This window comes from Balaenoptera physalus, assembly GCF_965194825.1.
Source record: "Balaenoptera physalus genome assembly, chromosome: 16".
Taxonomy (NCBI): domain Eukaryota; kingdom Metazoa; phylum Chordata; class Mammalia; order Artiodactyla; family Balaenopteridae; genus Balaenoptera; species Balaenoptera physalus.
Window position 1 is genome coordinate 23,125,462 of NC_138898.1, and position 16,999 is coordinate 23,142,460.

Consider the following 16,999-nt stretch of genomic DNA (forward strand, 5'->3'; position numbering starts at 1 on the left):
GGGCCTCGTCTCCCCATCCACACCATGGGGGGAGCCCTCAAGCCTTGACTGGTCGTCCCTTTGCAAACTGTAAAGTACTGTGCACAACACGGTAGAGGCTGAGGTCCAGGTCTGGGTCTGACAGCCCTAGATCTCTGCCCAGCTTTGCCTCTTCCTAGCTGTTGTGACCCCACCTATCTGGGCCTCAGTTTCCTCATCTATGAAATGGGGATATGGATGATAAGGCCCCCTCTGGGGGTGGCTGTGAGGGATCAAGGAGCTAGCCGATGGTTGAGAGAATTAATAGTATAGCACAGCATGTTTACCACTGTTAGTGGCAGAGCTGGCTGGACCCTGGAAGTCCAACTATCCACTGATCAGGTGGGACATGGAGGTCCAGAGTGGAGAAGCAACTTGCCCGAAGTCACACAGCAAGATGACAACGCTAACCATCAAGGGAGCCACCCTTTGCTGAGCACATTATGTTTGTTATCTCATTGATTCCTCACAACCCTTTGAAATAGGAATTATCACCCTCTGGTGGTAAATCAGGAAACTGAGGATCAGGGAGGGAGTGCTTTGTCCTGGGTTCATACTGTCAGTGACAAGACTGGGACTCAAACCCAGGTCTCCAGTCCCCTATCCTCGGGGCTCCTGGGTCTAAGGCAGTGGTACGGCCCCTTCCTCTGGGCCCACAGCTTAGGCCATCAATGTGAGGCCCTGTGACTGCTCTCCAGCCACAGGACAGTCAGTGGGGAAGAGACACACACAGGCAGCTTCAGGCACAAAGACCGAACAGAAGCACAGGGCAGACATTCAGGGACCACTCAACAGAGGCTGGACCTGGACGTCTGTCCTTTTGCTGGGTGGGAGTTGGGGCTCTCCCAAGCCCACTGACCTTCTGGCTGCCTGCCACCCTCACCTGGCTGATGCAACTGGAGTCGTTGAGGCTGTCGCTGACGGCGTTGTAGTCCTCCTCCCAGCTAGGACACTTGGAGGGCAGCAGCATGTCCACTGAATCCAGGCGGTCCAGACTCCTGGTGGGGATGGGGAGCAGATGGGGCTCAGCCCACCCTTTGTTCAGCATGGGAAACTGAGGCCCAGAGGGGGAAAAACGGGCCAAGGTTATCCAGTGGCAGAGGGTAAAATGGAAGTCACTGCCATCCCGGGTAGTATGGGGGGTGATGAGCAAGGGGAGAGCTGCTCCCAGCTTTTGGAGGCCTTGTGAGTCTGGAGGGTGCAGGTGGCCCTCACCTGTTATGTCCACTGCAACCGCGAGGTGGCAGCACAAGCTTGCTCTTGACTGTTTCAAACCAGGGGTGGGCCACACCAGCTCAATTCTACAGCCCCCTCCTCTGCAGGCCTGGGGCAATTCCAGGGGCTGGACAGAGGAGATGGGTCAAGGCCCACAGCCTTGACCTCCGGCCAGGGCTGCCCAAAGGTCATCAGTTTTGACACAATGTCCAGGTAGCCTCCACCAGGCCCCTGAAGACTCACCACTTCTCCCCATAGCCCTGGCTCTTCAATCTTTCTCACATCTACCTGACTCTGGGCCTCCCCCTCCCCAACTCCCCCGCTCTGGAAATAAGGTCCAAGCTGCCAACAGCTCAGGGCCTTGACATAGACAAACTTGGATTGGAATCCAGCTTCCTCACTGGGTGACCCTGGGCAAGTCATCACCCCTTAAGTCTCAGTTTCCTCACCTATAAAGTGGGGGATGTCATTGTGCCTGCCTGCTGGGGCTGTAAGGAGGTTTCAGTGATGCAGATTAAAGGGCACTGGGGCAGGCATAGAGCCCAGAGCGCAGCAAGTGCTAACAGATGGCCCCCGTTACTGTTACTACAGGAATACTCCTTTTATTGCACTTCACTTTACTGCCTTCTGCAGATATTCTTTTTTTTTGTTTTTCTTTTCTCTTCTTTTCTTTTTAACAAATTGAAGGTTTGTGGCAACCCTGAGTTGTCAGGTGATGGTTAGCATTTTTCAGCAATAAAGCATTTTAAAATTAAGGTATGTACTTTTTAAAAGACATCATGTTATTGCACACTTAGACTATAGTGTAAACATAACTTTTACATGCACTGGAAAACAAAAAAATTTCGTGTGACTCACTTTATTGCCATATCCACTTTATTGCGGTGGTCTGAGGTATGCCTGTACTACTATTACCAATTCCCTCTCATTCAAGGCCTGTGCCCTGGTCCTGCCCACCTCTCCCACCTCCATGCCCACAGGTCATTCAAGGAATTGCAGGATCTCAGGAGTAGAAGGGGTCTTAGAGATCATCTAGCTCAGCCCCCTTCACTTAAAGCTAGGGAAACTGAGGCTCAGAGAGGGTGAGACCTAGGAATGGCTGGTGGTGTCCTGAATTCCCACCTGGAGGCCATTCCCTGCCTCTGTCCCAGCCAATGAGACTCCCTGCCTCAGTCTACTGTCACCTGCCCTGCTCTATTCCCTCTGCTGCAGTCCTCCCAGGCTACCTCCTCCAGTGAAGCTTTGGCTCTTGCCCCCAGGAGTAGAAGAACTAGGACTAAGCTTGTTTGCTTTAACTCTTCCAAGTCCTTTGTCTGTTTCTGACTTGCTTTTGTTTCTCTTCCTCAGTGGGTTCTGAATCACCTATACCGACTTTCACCTGTTTTGCACTCATTCTTTTCTGTTCTAATCCCCACGGTGACTTCTGCATGTGAAAGGCTCACTCTCTCTCTAACATGTTAATTGTTGCTTCCTGTGTGCACGTGTTTCATTTTCCACACTTTCACTAACTCTTCCCAGTCTTAAAGCAACAGGACGGGGCTCCATTGGTGGAATGCCAGGCCGGGTGATGGGACTGGTGAAGGCTGTCTATCTCCCTTTGACTTCTGGATCCTCCCTCATCCCCAATCTCGGAGCTCAACTCAGGGGTCAATTACAGGGGCACTGGCAGAGGGGGTTCTGGCCTTCCCTGGTCAGTGCTGGCACAAGGGGTGGGCTCACTAAGGGCAGGGTTCTCTAACCTGAAGAAGAGGGTCTCCTGGGGCAGTTCCCCTGTACGAGTGGAAATCATCTGGGGATGTAGCTCCCGGGGGCAGGATTTACCTGGGCCAAACACTCTGGAGAGACTCCCCTTATGATTTACCAAAGGATAAAGCTCACCTGTGGCCAGGACTTAACTGTGGGGGGCTTATGGGGTGGTTCACCAAATGGCGGGGCTCTCCGGAGTCAACTCATCAAAGTGCAGGGGCCAACCTAAGCACGAAGATCTCAGGAAGGGGGCTAACCGGAAGGAGGGTTCACCTAGGGGGCCTGGCTCATTGGGGGCGGGGCTTCACCTGGGTCTGAGGCTGGAGGGCAGGATTCAACTGTGGGGCTGGGATCTCCGGGCGGGGCGGCTGAAGAGGAGGAAGGCGAGGTTCCCAGGGGTGGGGCATACCTGTGAGGGGCTCACCTAGAGGGCAAAGCTTGCCTGTGAGCCAGGGTTGTACGAGTGTAAAGAGGCTTTCCCAGAGGAGCGCTCACAGGTGGGCAGGGCCCCAGTGGAGCAGGATAAGCCTGCGGGCGTGGCTCGCTTTAAGGGAGTGGTCCCCTTAGGGAGCAGAACTCACAGGTGGCCAGGGCTTCTGGTGCGGGGTTCCCAGGGGGCCGGACTCGCTGGTGAGCAGAGGCTTCCTGGGGCGGGACTTGGACTTGGGAGAGGCTCTCCCACGGTGGGGCTTCTGGGGGCAGGGCTGGCCTGCGGGCGCGACCCTAGGGGGCGGGACTGTGCGCTCACCTGCGGGGATTGCTCTGCTCTCCCAGCGACTGCTGCGTGGCCCTCAGGTAGCTCTGGCGCCGCGCCGCCGTCTTGGGGGAGGGCTTGGGGCTGCCGCCGGACTCGTCACTGTCCTCATCGCCCATGGCCTTGATGTAGCTGCCGCTGCGCATTCGCCGGCACGGGATGGGGCCCTCGCCCGTGGAGTCCGCCTCGCGCGGGGACAGCAGCGAGGTGGTCCATTCGCCGCCGCCTCCGGGCACCTGGGGATGGGCGGGCAGCCCTCAGCAAGGGTGGCTCGGGGAGGGCAGCGCACACCCCCAGCGCGCCGCCGGCCACCCAGCCTCGGGCTCATCACCTGGGGAGTGAGCTGCACGCTAGAACCCCCATCTCCAGGACCTTGAAGCTCCCTCGCTGCCCACCTCGGGGAATTCGGCCTTCGGTGCTGGGTACTGCCACTAAAGGCACCCATCATCAGGGCAGAGCCGGGGCTCGGAAGAATACCTGGGTTCCAGAGCCAGTTCTGCCGCAGCTTCACTATGTGGCCTTCTCCAACCTCAGATCTCCGTGGATCCCAGGCTGAGTGTGCCCCAGCAAAACCGCCCAGACAGAATGATCACAACGGCTTCCACTGCAGCCACCCTTCTGAGCAACCCCTGTGTTCCCATTACTTCCCCTGCTATCTCAGTGGATGGCTTATGATCCCACTGCCCAGATAAGAACAGCAGGCTTGAGAGAGGTCCCTGCACCCTAGGATGGTGGGGGAGGATGAGTCAGGGGACCCTAGCACATCAGTTCGGGGGTGAGGTCTTTGGGGCCAAACAACATTCCTCATCCTATAGGTGGGTAAACTGAGGTACAGAGAGCACAAGGGCTTTGTGGGGTCTGGCAGCCATGTGGTGAGCTGGAAAAAGGGCCCAGTGTTCCCATCTGAACTCCAGGGACCCCATCTGTGGAAGGGGGCTGTGATAAGGGTAAGTAAGGTCACAGCTGTGAGGGCAGCCCTGGTCCTCAGTGGTTACAGTGGCAGAAACCAACTGAGGGGACCTCCCCTGCCCTTCTGAGGCCAGGCTCTGCCAGCTGCTCTGGGGCAGCACACACTGTCTACACCCTTGTTCACTTGATACCCACCGATGTGTCCACACAGTGGACGTTCACCTCGTTATGGAGTACGCTCATCTCAGCACTCACACGTACCTCAGCCTGAGCACAGGGTGAGCACGCCGTGCCATGTACATGTACCTCAGAGAGCAAGCATGCCCCTTCCCCGCACACCCCTCTCCCCAAGGACGCACCCCTCTCCCCAAGGACACACCCCTCTCCCCAAGGACGCACCCCTCTCCCCAGCCACTTCATCATGTGCCCGCCCCTCAGTGAGCGCACAATGTGGACACAGAGCTTACACACCTCCTCACGTGCACACCAGCCACCACTGCGCCGCAGACGCATCTCAACTTGCCCCTCCTCACCGTGTCCCCGCCTCAACACATACAGAGCACACACCTTCCCTGGGTCTATACGTCACCACGGACACCCAGGCACACATGTTTCTCAGTGTGCACAGCACACCCATTCTTCGCCATGCCCACAAGTGCACACCACACTCCCCACATCACCATGCCTGCACAGAGACCATGTTCTTCTCAGTTCCCACATTGCCAGTGGCTGATTCTTGGCTGAGGGAGGGTCCCTGCCTGGGATTCCCATCCCAGGTCCCCCCCACCCTGCAGCTTTCCCATTAACAACTTCCTCCCCAACTGACTGCCCAGCCAGTCACCAGGACCTGCACATTCTACCCCAAACCATTTGCTAGTCCATCCTTCCTACCTCCACCTGTCCCCTGGGAAGGTGGCTTTGTATATCCCTGCTCCACACCTGTGGCTTCCCCAGCCCTTACCCACCTACTTCCTGTTGAGCAAGCAGGCAGCACCACTCCAGGGCCTGCAGGACCACTGTTTCACGGTGTTTCTGAAGCATTTTCACGCGATCAGACCAAACCATATCATTTGAGAGGGAGCTAGGTCACACACCACCCCCTCTGATGTTTCTAAGCTAAGGAAGTAGATTGAGAGCCACAAAAGCCTTAAATATATAAAATACTGCCTAGATTTCATTTCCCTCCTATTGAAAAAAATAGCCTCCTCCCCCCATAGTCTCACTGTCTTTGGAATTTTATATGGAATGACAAGAACTCAGGTCAGACTTTGATGTTCATCCGGTTCAAAATGCATCTAATGTGTTCCCAAAGGCTGGCCAGGCCTGTGCTGACACGCCCTCCAGGATGAGGTACTCACTACCTACTGAAGCAGCCCCTTCCATCTGCAGGTGAACCGAAATCTACTTCCTGTAACTTTCACCCACAGCTTGGGCTCTGGTCCCGGGAGCCACCCAGTTCTCAGCCACTCACGCTGCCCTTGAGAGACCCAGCACGAGTGTAGCAGCAGAGATGTCTCTGAGCCTTCTGCCACTTTCCAGGAGTGCAGCCTTGGTGCATAATAAGTGCCTCAATAAACATTAGTGTTTGAAAGAAAAAAGCTAGTCCCCCAAACTGATTTAGTGCCTCGGGGCTCCTGCAGTCGCCCTGCTCATCTCCATCACATTCTGCTCATGCTGACAGGAATGTCTGTTCATGTGTCTTTCTCTCCCAGCATCCTGATGATCGGGACTATGTCTTATTTATTTCTCACTCTATTCATTCAAGTGTCCATCTGTTCATCTACCCCTCTCTCCTCTCATGTTTCTTGAGCACTTCCTGTATGACAGACCCTGTCTTGGGCCCTGGGGACACAGAGCTGCACCAGATATGGTCCCTGTCCTCAAGGAGCCCCCAGTCTGGGGGCAGTACCAGGCAGGAGGCTGGCAAGCAGAATGCCATGCAATTGGTCCTAGGAGGGGATAGAAGGCACAGCTTCCATATTTTTCTTCTAAAGGGAAGGGACATGTTTTGGTCCCTACTCAGGGCCGGTCTCAAAAGGGTCCTAATCAATGTCTGCTGAGGGCATGACCAGTGGAAGGAATCCTCTTACTAGCAAGATACCACCAGCCACCCATTTCCTAGGTGAGTCAACAGAGGCCTGAGTGAAACAACTTTCCAAGTCAATCTGTAACAGAGCTGGGCCTCAAACTGGTGCCTTCCCCACAATCTTTCACACTACCCTGACCCTGGCAGGGACCCACCTGCAGGTAATGGTAGGCAAGACCTTGGTGGCAGGATTTGGACTTTAGCAGGCTCTTATCCAAGGTGGCTGAGGTCTTCTGGCAGACCTCATGGGCGTGGCTGAGGGTCAGGGTGGACCAGGAGCCCCGCTTGACATAGTTGGTGTCAGCGCCCACCCCAAGGCTGGGGCAGGTGGCCGGGGGTGCCGGCGGAGGTGGCGGGGCGGTCAGCTCGGCGGTGTTGTTCTTGGCGGCTCTGAGCATGTGCCCACTGATGGTGTTGTAGGCGTGCGTGAAGTAGCGTGGCTGGCTGCGTTCTGCCTGGCGGCCTAGTGTCATCAGTCCAGAGGCTGGGCCACTGCTGCGGAAGGCGCCAGCCTCACCATCCAAGTTGTCGTCGGAGCTCCACCAGCCCGAGATGTTGGAACGGCTGCGCCGCTTGGGCTCCCCAGCCTTGGCCCGCTCCTTGCTCTTGGCCCTCCGGCCCTTGCCGTCCTCCAGGCCACCTTTCTTGCCGCCATTGCCGCCGACCTTGCCTGCCGTGCCCTCCAGGGAGGGCGCCTTGGTGAAGAAGAGCCGCTGGACTGAGTGGACCAGGTGGCGGATGCGGCCAGGACTCTCGCCCCGGGCCTTGGCCTCCCCGCGGGGGAATTGGAGAGTGCTGAAGCCATCGCGGTGGATAGGCAGCTGCTTCTCAAACTGGTCCAGGAGGTTGGCGGGCAGCCGGTTGATCTTGGTGGCCTGGGCGTGGCTGGGGAAGGGGCTCTCCTCTGGCACCTCGAAGTGGGAGTTGTAGTGGATGCGGGGGAAGGTGCTGCTTGGTGGTGGCAGCTGGTTGTTGAGCGGGAAGAGCCCGTCCCCCGGCAGAGCATTCTGCCCGGGGAAGCGCGCCTCGCGGGCAAAGGCCTCCGTGGGCGATAGCAGGTAGGGGTTGCGATCAGGCCCTGCGAACAGGGGCTCGTGTGGTGGGTCCAGGCTGTCGGACAGGTGGCGGGGGCGGCTGTCACCGAGGCCTTTCATGATCCCGGCCCTCGGGGCAGGGGCCGTCGCCCTAGCGGGTTGCCCGGGTCTTCTCTCCCGGGCAGCAGCTAATCTGGGGAGAGAAGACAGACAGGTGTCAGCTGGATTTGGAGGGGATACGATGCAGGGAAGGTCAGCCAGACCCCTGCAGATCTCAAGGTTGGAAGGATTTCTGAAGACTCCTGGCCTGCCCTTAACATTGTGGGTCGGGAATCACAAGTACAAATGGAGACCCACATACCATACTGATAAATAAAAGCGACATCTCAGGCTAGCAAAACGTTAAACAATATATGTTCTAGTCTCCTACCTTGACGAACATATTTTCACAATAACTTGGAAAGCCAGGTTCGAACTCAGACTTCTTGGTCTTCTCCGAATTCCATGGCAGCATGTGGTCAGGAGGAAGCTGCCTGCCCTCCATTTTCCTCCAGTCTCTGACTCTGTTCCTCACCACGAGGAGCCCCCCACATGCGTGCACCCCCAGCTCACTCCACATGCCCCCCAAACAGCCACCACTCAGCCCTAGGGCTGGTCCCACTGGCAGTGTAGGCCACCATGGGAGGATCTGTGCTGGCCCTGGAAGCAGGCCTGGGGTCTTTGGGGCAGGGAAATCCAGGCTGGGGTCTGCCCAGGGTGCAGAGTGTGGTCGAAAGGGGGATGTAGGCGCTGGGTGGGCATGTTCCCTTGGCCCCTGAACATTCCTTGCCTCGTGGGGAACAACAAGGTTGAGAGAGGGCCAGAGAGGCCTTCTAAAGAGTAGGGCCTGGGGCCGGGGCCCCTCTTACCCAGGTCTGAGGGCAGTACTGTCCAACTCTATTTTAGCAGAAGAATCCTTACGTCAAATGTAAACCCTCTGTAAAAACCCACTCTGTCCTCAACAAAAGTCTACTGAGTGTGACCCCTGGGCTAGAGGCTGGGGATTGCAGCCATCAGAGAGGCCAACAAGCCCATCCGCCCATCCTTTCCTACTGGGATGAATCAATGACACTTGGCCTGGGACAGAGTTCCCAGCAAGTCAATAGCAGGAGCATATCCTCAGGGTGGCGTGTAGGTGGAGCCATTGTGCCTCAGTTTCTCTATTGTAAAATGGGCCTTCCAGCCAGAATCATCCTGGAAATGCCAGTCTCAAACTTAGGCAAGTCCCTTTCCTTTCTGGGCCTCAGTCTTCCCATCTGTACCATGGGGCAGGGGGGCGGTCAGCAAGCTTTCTTAGCCCTGGACCCCACTAGCCATGCTTGGAGGAGTCCCAAGGCTTGGTCTGGCCTGTGTGCCCGGTGTGCTGAGGATCTGCAAGGAGTTGGTACGGCTGGAACAGAGCAAGTGAGGCCAAGGGCACTGGGGACAGAGGATATCTCAGAGGGGCTGGGCCAGAGTGGATAGGCTCTGGCTGAAGCCAGGTACGGGAGGCAGAATGATGGCTCTCAAGATGCCCAGTCCTAATCCTCAGAACCTGTGATTATGATACTTTACATGTTAAACGGGACATTGCAGATATGGTTAAGGATCTTGAGATGGGGAGATTGCCTGGATTATCTGGAGGGGTACAACCTAATCACATGGGTCCTCGTCAGAGGGAGGCATGAGGGTCAGAGTCAAAGAGGGAGATGTGGTGACGGAAGCAGAGGTCAGAGTGATGTGGGGTCATGAGCCGAGGAATGCCGGCAGCCTTTAGAAGCTGGAAGAGGCAAGGAGTCAGATTCTCCCCTAGAGCCTCCAGAAGGAATGCAGCCCTGCGACCCGTTTTAGACTTCTGATCTCTAGAACTGTAAGATAATAAATCTGTGTGTTTTAAGCCACTAAGTTTGTGGTAATTTGTTACAGCAGCAATAGGAAACTCATACACCAAGCATAAGTTTAGGTGTCCGAGACACACTCCCACCCCGCAGGGCAGCTCTTAAGGCAAAGCCCAGACCCCACCAAACACTGCATGAAGAACACTGGCCTAGGTGAAACCCCTATCTTATAGATGGGGAAACTGAGGCCCTCTGAGGGGAAGAACTTACCCAAGATCACATAGTGGGTTCAGTAGCTGAGGCAGGGCTGAGACCCACAGCTCTTCCTATCCCTCTGCACAGCTGCCTTGCAACTGTCACCTGGAGCTTGCTGGCCCTAAGACCCTCAGGGATCTGAGAATTACTTCCTTGGACCTAGCCATTTTCATGACCAAATGTGCCCCAAGGCTTCCTAAGCCCTGAGACATCTGCAGAGTCCACTGGCTGGAATTCTACCCCTTCTCTGCCAGAGCCTCTCCCTGCCCCTGGGAGCCTGATGGACCCCACTCCTGAAGTCCAGAGCATTTTAGCAATGGTCCTTGTGGCTAAACAGCCACCTCGGAAGCATCTCTGCTTCCACCAGGCGACTTGTCAGAGCATTTATCCCCAGCCTGGAGAGGGAGTCTGCCGACTCACATTTTTATCTTCATTACAACAGCCACACGTGGTGGGGGACCATTATCTCCATTTTACAGATGGGGAAACTGAGGCTGAGAGAAGCAGTTCTAGCCAAGGTGAAATAGGTAACTCAGACTTCAGCCACCCGGTCAGTGTCCCAGACTGTCAAGTATCCTCCTCCACTCCAGCCCGCAGCAGCTCCCTCTGGGCAAACCTCTTCTTGAAGACAATTTCAGGCAAATGCAAAACCACCCTCATATCCCTCCTGCTCCTGGCCTTTTCTTGGCCTCCTTGCATCCCCTCAGGGCTGCAGTGTCCCTGGACTCAGAGGCCAGCCTCCTTGGCTCTCCAGCTGGAGAACTGTGTGCGCAGCAATATGTCCTTGATGCCCACTCAAGTAAGGCCAATGATACTGAAAACTCAGAAGAGTTTGCAAATACAGCCCTCTGGCTCGCTGGCTTGGCAGGGGCCTGACTCCCTAGAAATACCAGAGATGGAGAGGGCTGGTCGCCAGGAGCAGAAGATAGCTGCAGAGCCCTGCCCCAGAAGTGCACACAACACTTCTCCTCCAAGTCCAGGGCACCTTCTCCCGCCCTCCCAGGGAGAAGCTGGCTTCAATTTCATATGCCAGGCACTCCCGACCCCAGGAATCCAGAGTTGCCCCAGGAGGACCATGGGAACCTGGGCCCTCCCTGAGCCTCAGACTATGCATCTGGGGCCAAACTGGGGCCAAAGGAGGAAGCGAGGGAGGGTGTAGGAAAGTGCTTGGTGAACTGTGAAGTGCTGGCACATCCTCATTCCCTGGGGGACAAACCCTGCCCTCAGTCCTGGTGGTCTTGATGATGAGGTCCCTTGCTTGGCTTGTGGGGGGAGGAGTTAGACAGGTCCCTGCCTTGGAGGTGCCTCTGGGATTAAAGGAGGGCGAGTGGGGACTGCCAGCCTCAGGGAGACCTCTAGATACCAGCTAGAAACTTTAATGACCACAAGTGACCTCCCAACTGCTTTTCTTCCTGGGACTGGATCCTCATTGTTAAAATAGTCTCTGACTTCTGGGGCCCTGTGTGTCTATCCTTCTACCCCACCTTAAATGCCGGTGCATCCCAGGGCTCTGGGAAGGCCCATAGTATTCCCCCTATCAGTAAAATGCTTCAATGTCACCCAGTAGGGGCTCAAGCCAGACACCTTGGCACCTCCATGAATTCTTCCCTCTCCTGACCTTCCTTGTCTTTCCCCTTGTACCAGCTCCCACTGTGCCTGGAAAATGATTCAGGCTCAGTTCCTGTGGTCCAGGTGGAGCCAGTCCTATGCCAGAGCCCCAGGGGTAGACATATGACCCAGGCCTGGCCAATCAGAGCCCTGCATCCCTGAGTACTGACTGGCTCAGAGATGGGAACAGGATCCTTGTTAGCCAATGAGAGTCAGCCCTGGGATTATGGCTGAACTCTTGGGAAAGAAGTGCCCTCCTTCCTGTTAGGGCTGCTATCTTTGTCTGAGTGTCAGCCTTGAGTCCTTTGTCAAGATCTTGCCTGACGTCTCCGACATGAGAGTTAAGAGACTTTTTGCTTAAGTCTGAGTTCGGTTTCTGTGTCTTTCAACAAGAGCCTGATACAGACCTCATGTCCAATTGGTCACCACAGCAGTGGCTGTGGGTACCCTACCCGTATCTCCTGTGGCCTCATCACTGCTGTGCCCAACAGGCTGACTTCCAACTGTCAGCATCTGCATCCCTGCCAGAGGGAGGGGGTGTTTTCTGTAGCAGCTGGAGTGTGCTCTGCTCACACGTGGCTGGCAGGAACCGCCGGAGAATTACCCACCCTACCCACCTGCCCCATGCCATCAGGCTGCAGCTCTCAGCCGCTGACTGTTGGGGAGTTTGTGTATAAATATCCCAGGTCTTCCCCCCTTGGGTGGAACAACTGAGGAATGGGCTCCACAGTCCTCAGTGGGATGGAGCTCCAGCTGTGCACAGAGATCACTTGCCTGATAATGTTCCCTTCATTGGCCGCCTCCCTTCTCTGCCTTATCTCCCCCCTCCCACACTGTGCTGCCTGGTCCCAAATAAAGTACTTGCACTTGAATCTTTATCTTGGTCATGCTTCTGAGGAACCCCAACTACGACAGCCACAGCGAATCTGCCTCAGTTAATATTTTCTGATGCCATCCCCTCTCTGTATCCTCTGCCTATGTCACTCCCACCGCTCACCTGGAAAATCACACCAGCCTTCTCCCTGGTCTCTCTGCATCCACTCTAAGACCCTTACAATCCAGGTTGCAAATTGCAGCTGGAGTGATATTTCTAAAATGCCAAAGCAATAGTGTTCTTTCCCTTCAGTGGCTTTCCATGGCTCTTGGGACGAACGCTCGACTCTGAGCCTGGCATTCAAGGCCATTGGGGAGCTAGTCTCTGCAGACCTCTAAACTTCAGCTCCAGCCACGTGGCCTACTGGAGCTAAAGGAACTGCGAGACAAAGAGTGTCATCCTGGGGAAGGGACAGCATGAGGCCTCACAGCAAGGTCGCTCCAGCCTGGAACCCAGGGCTCTTTACTCTGAACCCCACTGGCCCTCCTGAACTAGAGGGTGTGCAAAGGAAGGGGACCGTGTTGGGGCTGCATTGCCAGCTGAGGAGTAGAGGGTGAGGAGGGTGGGGCAGCATGAGGAGGTGCCTCAGTGACGAGTGGAGGTCCAAAAGACCCAGCGTGCTCTGGTTTCTGCCAGCTTCTCCAGCCTCAGCCTCGCTTCAGGCCTGAGACACTCACGTCTCCAGCTGCCAAGGGCACTGGCTTCTGACAGTTCACAGCTGGGTACCTGTTAAGACTTGCTCTCAGCCAAAGGGAGATGCCTCACCCAAGGTGACGCTTCTTCCCAGGGGCAGCCTGTGTCTAGGAATTGATTGATGTGCAGCCCCAAGGTCTGGCCTCCTTGTCCAATTCAGGACAAATGGGCCATCCCAGCTCCAGAGCTTCCCCTGGGATTAACTGAGGCCTTTGTTGCAACTGCATCTCCGTTCAGCTCCTCCCCCTGCCCGATCCTGCGCTCCTCTCCTGTCACAGGTGTTCCCAAGAGACTTCCCATGCAAACCTCAGAGTCTGTTTCCTGGGGAATCTGACCCTAAGACAGGGTGTAACTGGGTTCTACTTCTTTCTCTCCTTACTGCGGGACATTCAGTGATTTAATTACTCCTCCTAAGCCTCAGTTTCTTCTTCTGTAACATGGGTATGAGGATCTTTACTTTTCAAGATTATGATGAGGATTAATTGTGATGTCATACAGAAAGCCTCTAGGTGCTTGATAAATATCAGTCCTGCTCCAGTCCTCACCTCACTGTGCTTCTTGGGGGCAGGCCAAGGTGTCCAGCGCAGGATGCTGCACAGCTTAGTGGAAAGTGCATGCAACTGCACCCGGATTCAAACTCTGGCTCTGCTCTGTACTTGCTGTGACCTTGGACTGGTCCCTCTCTCTGGTCCCTCTCAGTTTCCACCTCTAGGTGGTAGAGGGTCTGCATGAGGGTGGGCTGGGCATCTGGCTACACAGATTCCCTCTGAGGTCTCTTGGTCAGGATTCCTGGAACCCTGGGTGCCAACCCCTCAGTCACCCGACACCCAGCGGTGGCAGGAGCCTCACCTTGGGGAAGTCTTAAAATAGGCAGGCCTCAGCCTTGCAGGGGAAGCAGCTGGCTGCCTTGCACTGCCTTTGTCTCTGAGCTATACTTAGGCCCATCCGGGTGCCCATAATTACCTCTCATTAATATAAGCCTCATTGCCCTCATGGAAACGTGGAGGAACCAGCAGAGCAGCTGCCTCCCCAGGAGCCCTCCCAGCTCCACGGAGCCTCTGTGTCTGCAGCCGCTACCCCCATCTGCACAGAGCGGGGCCTCCCTGCCCTACGCCAGCTCACCCTGGAGCCAGAGTTGGCCAGTGAGCATGGGAGAGCTAATCAGGGACAAGGTCAAGAACACAACCCAGCATGGCCCTTCGTGAAGCAAAACTCACTTGATTGAGCCATTTCCCTAATCTAGAACTTTCTCTGGATCCTCTTCCCTCCTCCGTCCAAACTCCTTGGTGTGGCAAACAAGACCCTTGCTGATCTAACCCGAAACCCCTTTTCAGACATTACCAATCCCATTTCCCTTCTTCACAGCCCCTCCCTTTAACCAGCCCAGATCTCTTACTATTTCCTACCTATATCTGAATTTGGTGCTACCCAAAAGGCTGGTTTTGTCTAAGGTCGCATTAACAGAGAAAGAGTCTAAATGAAGGGAGGGGATAGTCCTGTTCAATGCTGAGCCCTGCTGTTAAGACAGAGAGAGACAGCTAGAGTGGGACATGGGAGAGTGAGTGGAGTGATGAAAGGCTGGCAATGATGTGGGTGGCATGGCTGAACATTCTGGCCAAACAGAAGTCCGTGGAGGATAGAGGCACTGCCTTAGGCCTCTGAAGGGATGACGTGTGGAAGGGAAGGATGGGCTCTGTGGGGCCTCCAGGACCTTGATGCTACCTGGGGTAGGGGTGGAGGTAGAGAGAGGCAGGCTGTGTTACACTGTGACTTCATCTCTGGGTACCCCTCCCATCCTCCTCCCACCTCTCTTGCCACACATGCTCTATCTCTTGCTGGCTTCCCTTCCTCTGACCTCTAAATGCCAGAGGAGCTGGGTGCTCCTTGCTTCTCTCTACACACCCTCTCCTGCTGATCGCATCCAGACTCGTGGCTTTAAACACCACCTATATCTGACAACTCCAAAATTTACATCTTCTGCCCAATCTCTCTCTCAAACACCAGACTCATATCTCTAACTGCCTCCTTGACATCTCGCCCTGGATATCTGATGGGTCCAAAATCGAATGTCTAATCTCCCACCCACGCTGATCCGTTCCTCTGACAGTCTGGCCCACTTCAGCCTGTGACAACTCCATCCTCCTGCTTGCTCAGGTCAGAAACCTTGCAATCGGGACTTCCCTGGTGGTCCAGTGGTTGAGACCCCGCGCTTCCACTGCAGGGGATACAGGTTCGATCCCAGGTCGGGGAACTAGGATCCCACATGCTGTGTGGCATGGCCAAAAAAAAAAAAAAAAAAAAAGAGAGAAACCTTGGAATCATACTTGACTCCTCTTTCTCTCACCCCACCCCCTCATCCCATTCAACAGCAAATCCTTCAAAAACAACTCCACCTTCAAGATATCCCGCAATCCCACCACTTCTCCCCACCTCCACTGCCCTGCCCGGGGCCAGGCCCCCATTGGATCTCACCTAGATGATTTAAACTCCCATGGCCCTGAGACTCAAAGCCAATCTTTTTACGCTTCTTACTTCTTGCTTTCCCGACCTCATTTCCTGCCCCTACTCCCTTGGGCCTCCCTTCTGTTCCTTGAACACGGATCATTAACTCCCATCTTGGGGCTTTTGCCCTTACTGGTGCATCTGCCTGAAATGTTCTGCCCGCCTCTGACCACGTGTCTCCTCCTTCACTTCATCCAGATCTCAGCAACACAGGCTGCCTCCGCAGAGAAGCCGGCCCTGACCACCGTCCAAAGCAGCCCCTTACCTGCCAGCCCTTTCTTCTGTATCACCCAGATTTATGTCCAGTGGAACCTGGGATAGCAGGGACAGGATCTGTCTTTGTCACTGCTGTGTCAGTAGCACCCAGCAGAGGGCCTGGACTCAGTAGAGACTCATCAAGCTTTTGCTAAATGAAAAAGTGGCAGAAGGTCTTGGGGATGCCCAGAAACGATGAAGAAAGTGAGGCAGCGACGGGGTGGTTAGTTTTCAGCTCACGCTAATCCAAGTGACCCTTTCTTGAGTGCTTACTGGATACCAGGCACTTCCCATTTGTGGGCTCATTTAATCCTCACTGCAGCTCTTCCTGGTGGAGATGATGAGCCCACTGTGGTAGCCAGCCTCCAACATACACCCCAGTGATCCCACCTCCTGATATTCATGTTCTTATGTAGAGCCACCCCAGCATGAACAGGGTTGACTGTATAACCAACAGGATATTGTGGAAATGACCGAGTATAACTTGAGGTAGGTCAGAACAGACGCTACAGTTTCCTCCTTGCTCTCTTGGATCATCGGCCCTGGGGGCAGTCAGCCCCCATGTTGTGAGGACACTCAAGCAGCCCTAAGGAGAGGTCCATGCGGGGAGGAACTGAGGCAGTCTGCGGACAGCCAGCATTCATTTACCAGCTGCATGAGTGAGCCACTTGGAAGTGGATCCTCCAGCCCCAGTTAGGACTTCAGATGGCTGCAGCCCCAGCTGACAACTTGACTGCAACCTCATGAGAGCCCCTGGGCCAGAACCACACACTGCGGCTGTTCCTGGGCTCCCGACTCTCAGAAACTGTGTGAGATAATACATGTTTGTTGTTTTAAGCCACTGCTAAGTTTTGGTATAATTTTTTTTATGCAGAAATAGGTAACGGATACATCCATGTTAGAGAGAAGCTCAAATGGCTAAAGTCACATGCTCTAGGCCTCACAGCTGGTAGGGGTCAGAGCCTGGTGCAAATCAATCTGACTCCTGAGCTCACATTCCAGGCTGAGGTTCCAGGATCCTTCCCATCTATGACACCTCCATTATCCTGATGGATTCAAGGTCTGAATTGTCTCCAGCCTAAGTCTGTGTCCATAGCAACTGTTTGAAAAGCATGACATTCAATCAACTGGTTGTTTGGTCAACAAGAGAGCAGGCAAGGGCTCCAGCAGACACCCCTGGATCAGGCTGCTCAG

General features: G+C 55.1%; 1 protein-coding gene and 1 long non-coding RNA gene across 7 annotated transcripts in view; one reads left to right on the plus strand and one right to left on the minus strand.

Moving 5' to 3' along the window:
- Window positions 1-16,999, plus strand: part of LOC309645382 — a 180,343-nt gene that overhangs the window by 154,775 nt on the left and 8,569 nt on the right. The gene's annotated exons all lie outside the window — the stretch shown is intronic.
- Window positions 1-16,999, minus strand: part of DLGAP4 (DLG associated protein 4) — a 136,756-nt gene that overhangs the window by 77,089 nt on the left and 42,668 nt on the right. For all 6 annotated transcript variants that reach the window (XM_082430117.1, XM_082430119.1, XM_082430113.1 and 3 more), the window contains exons 2-4: window positions 6,884-7,955; window positions 3,728-3,969; window positions 902-1,016 (exon numbers count right to left, since the gene is read on the minus strand). In XM_082430117.1, the coding sequence (XP_082286243.1) occupies window positions 902-1,016; window positions 3,728-3,969; window positions 6,884-7,882 (1,356 nt within the window). In that variant the 5' untranslated portion in view covers window positions 7,883-7,955. The remainder of the gene's footprint in view (window positions 1-901; window positions 1,017-3,727; window positions 3,970-6,883; window positions 7,956-16,999) is intronic.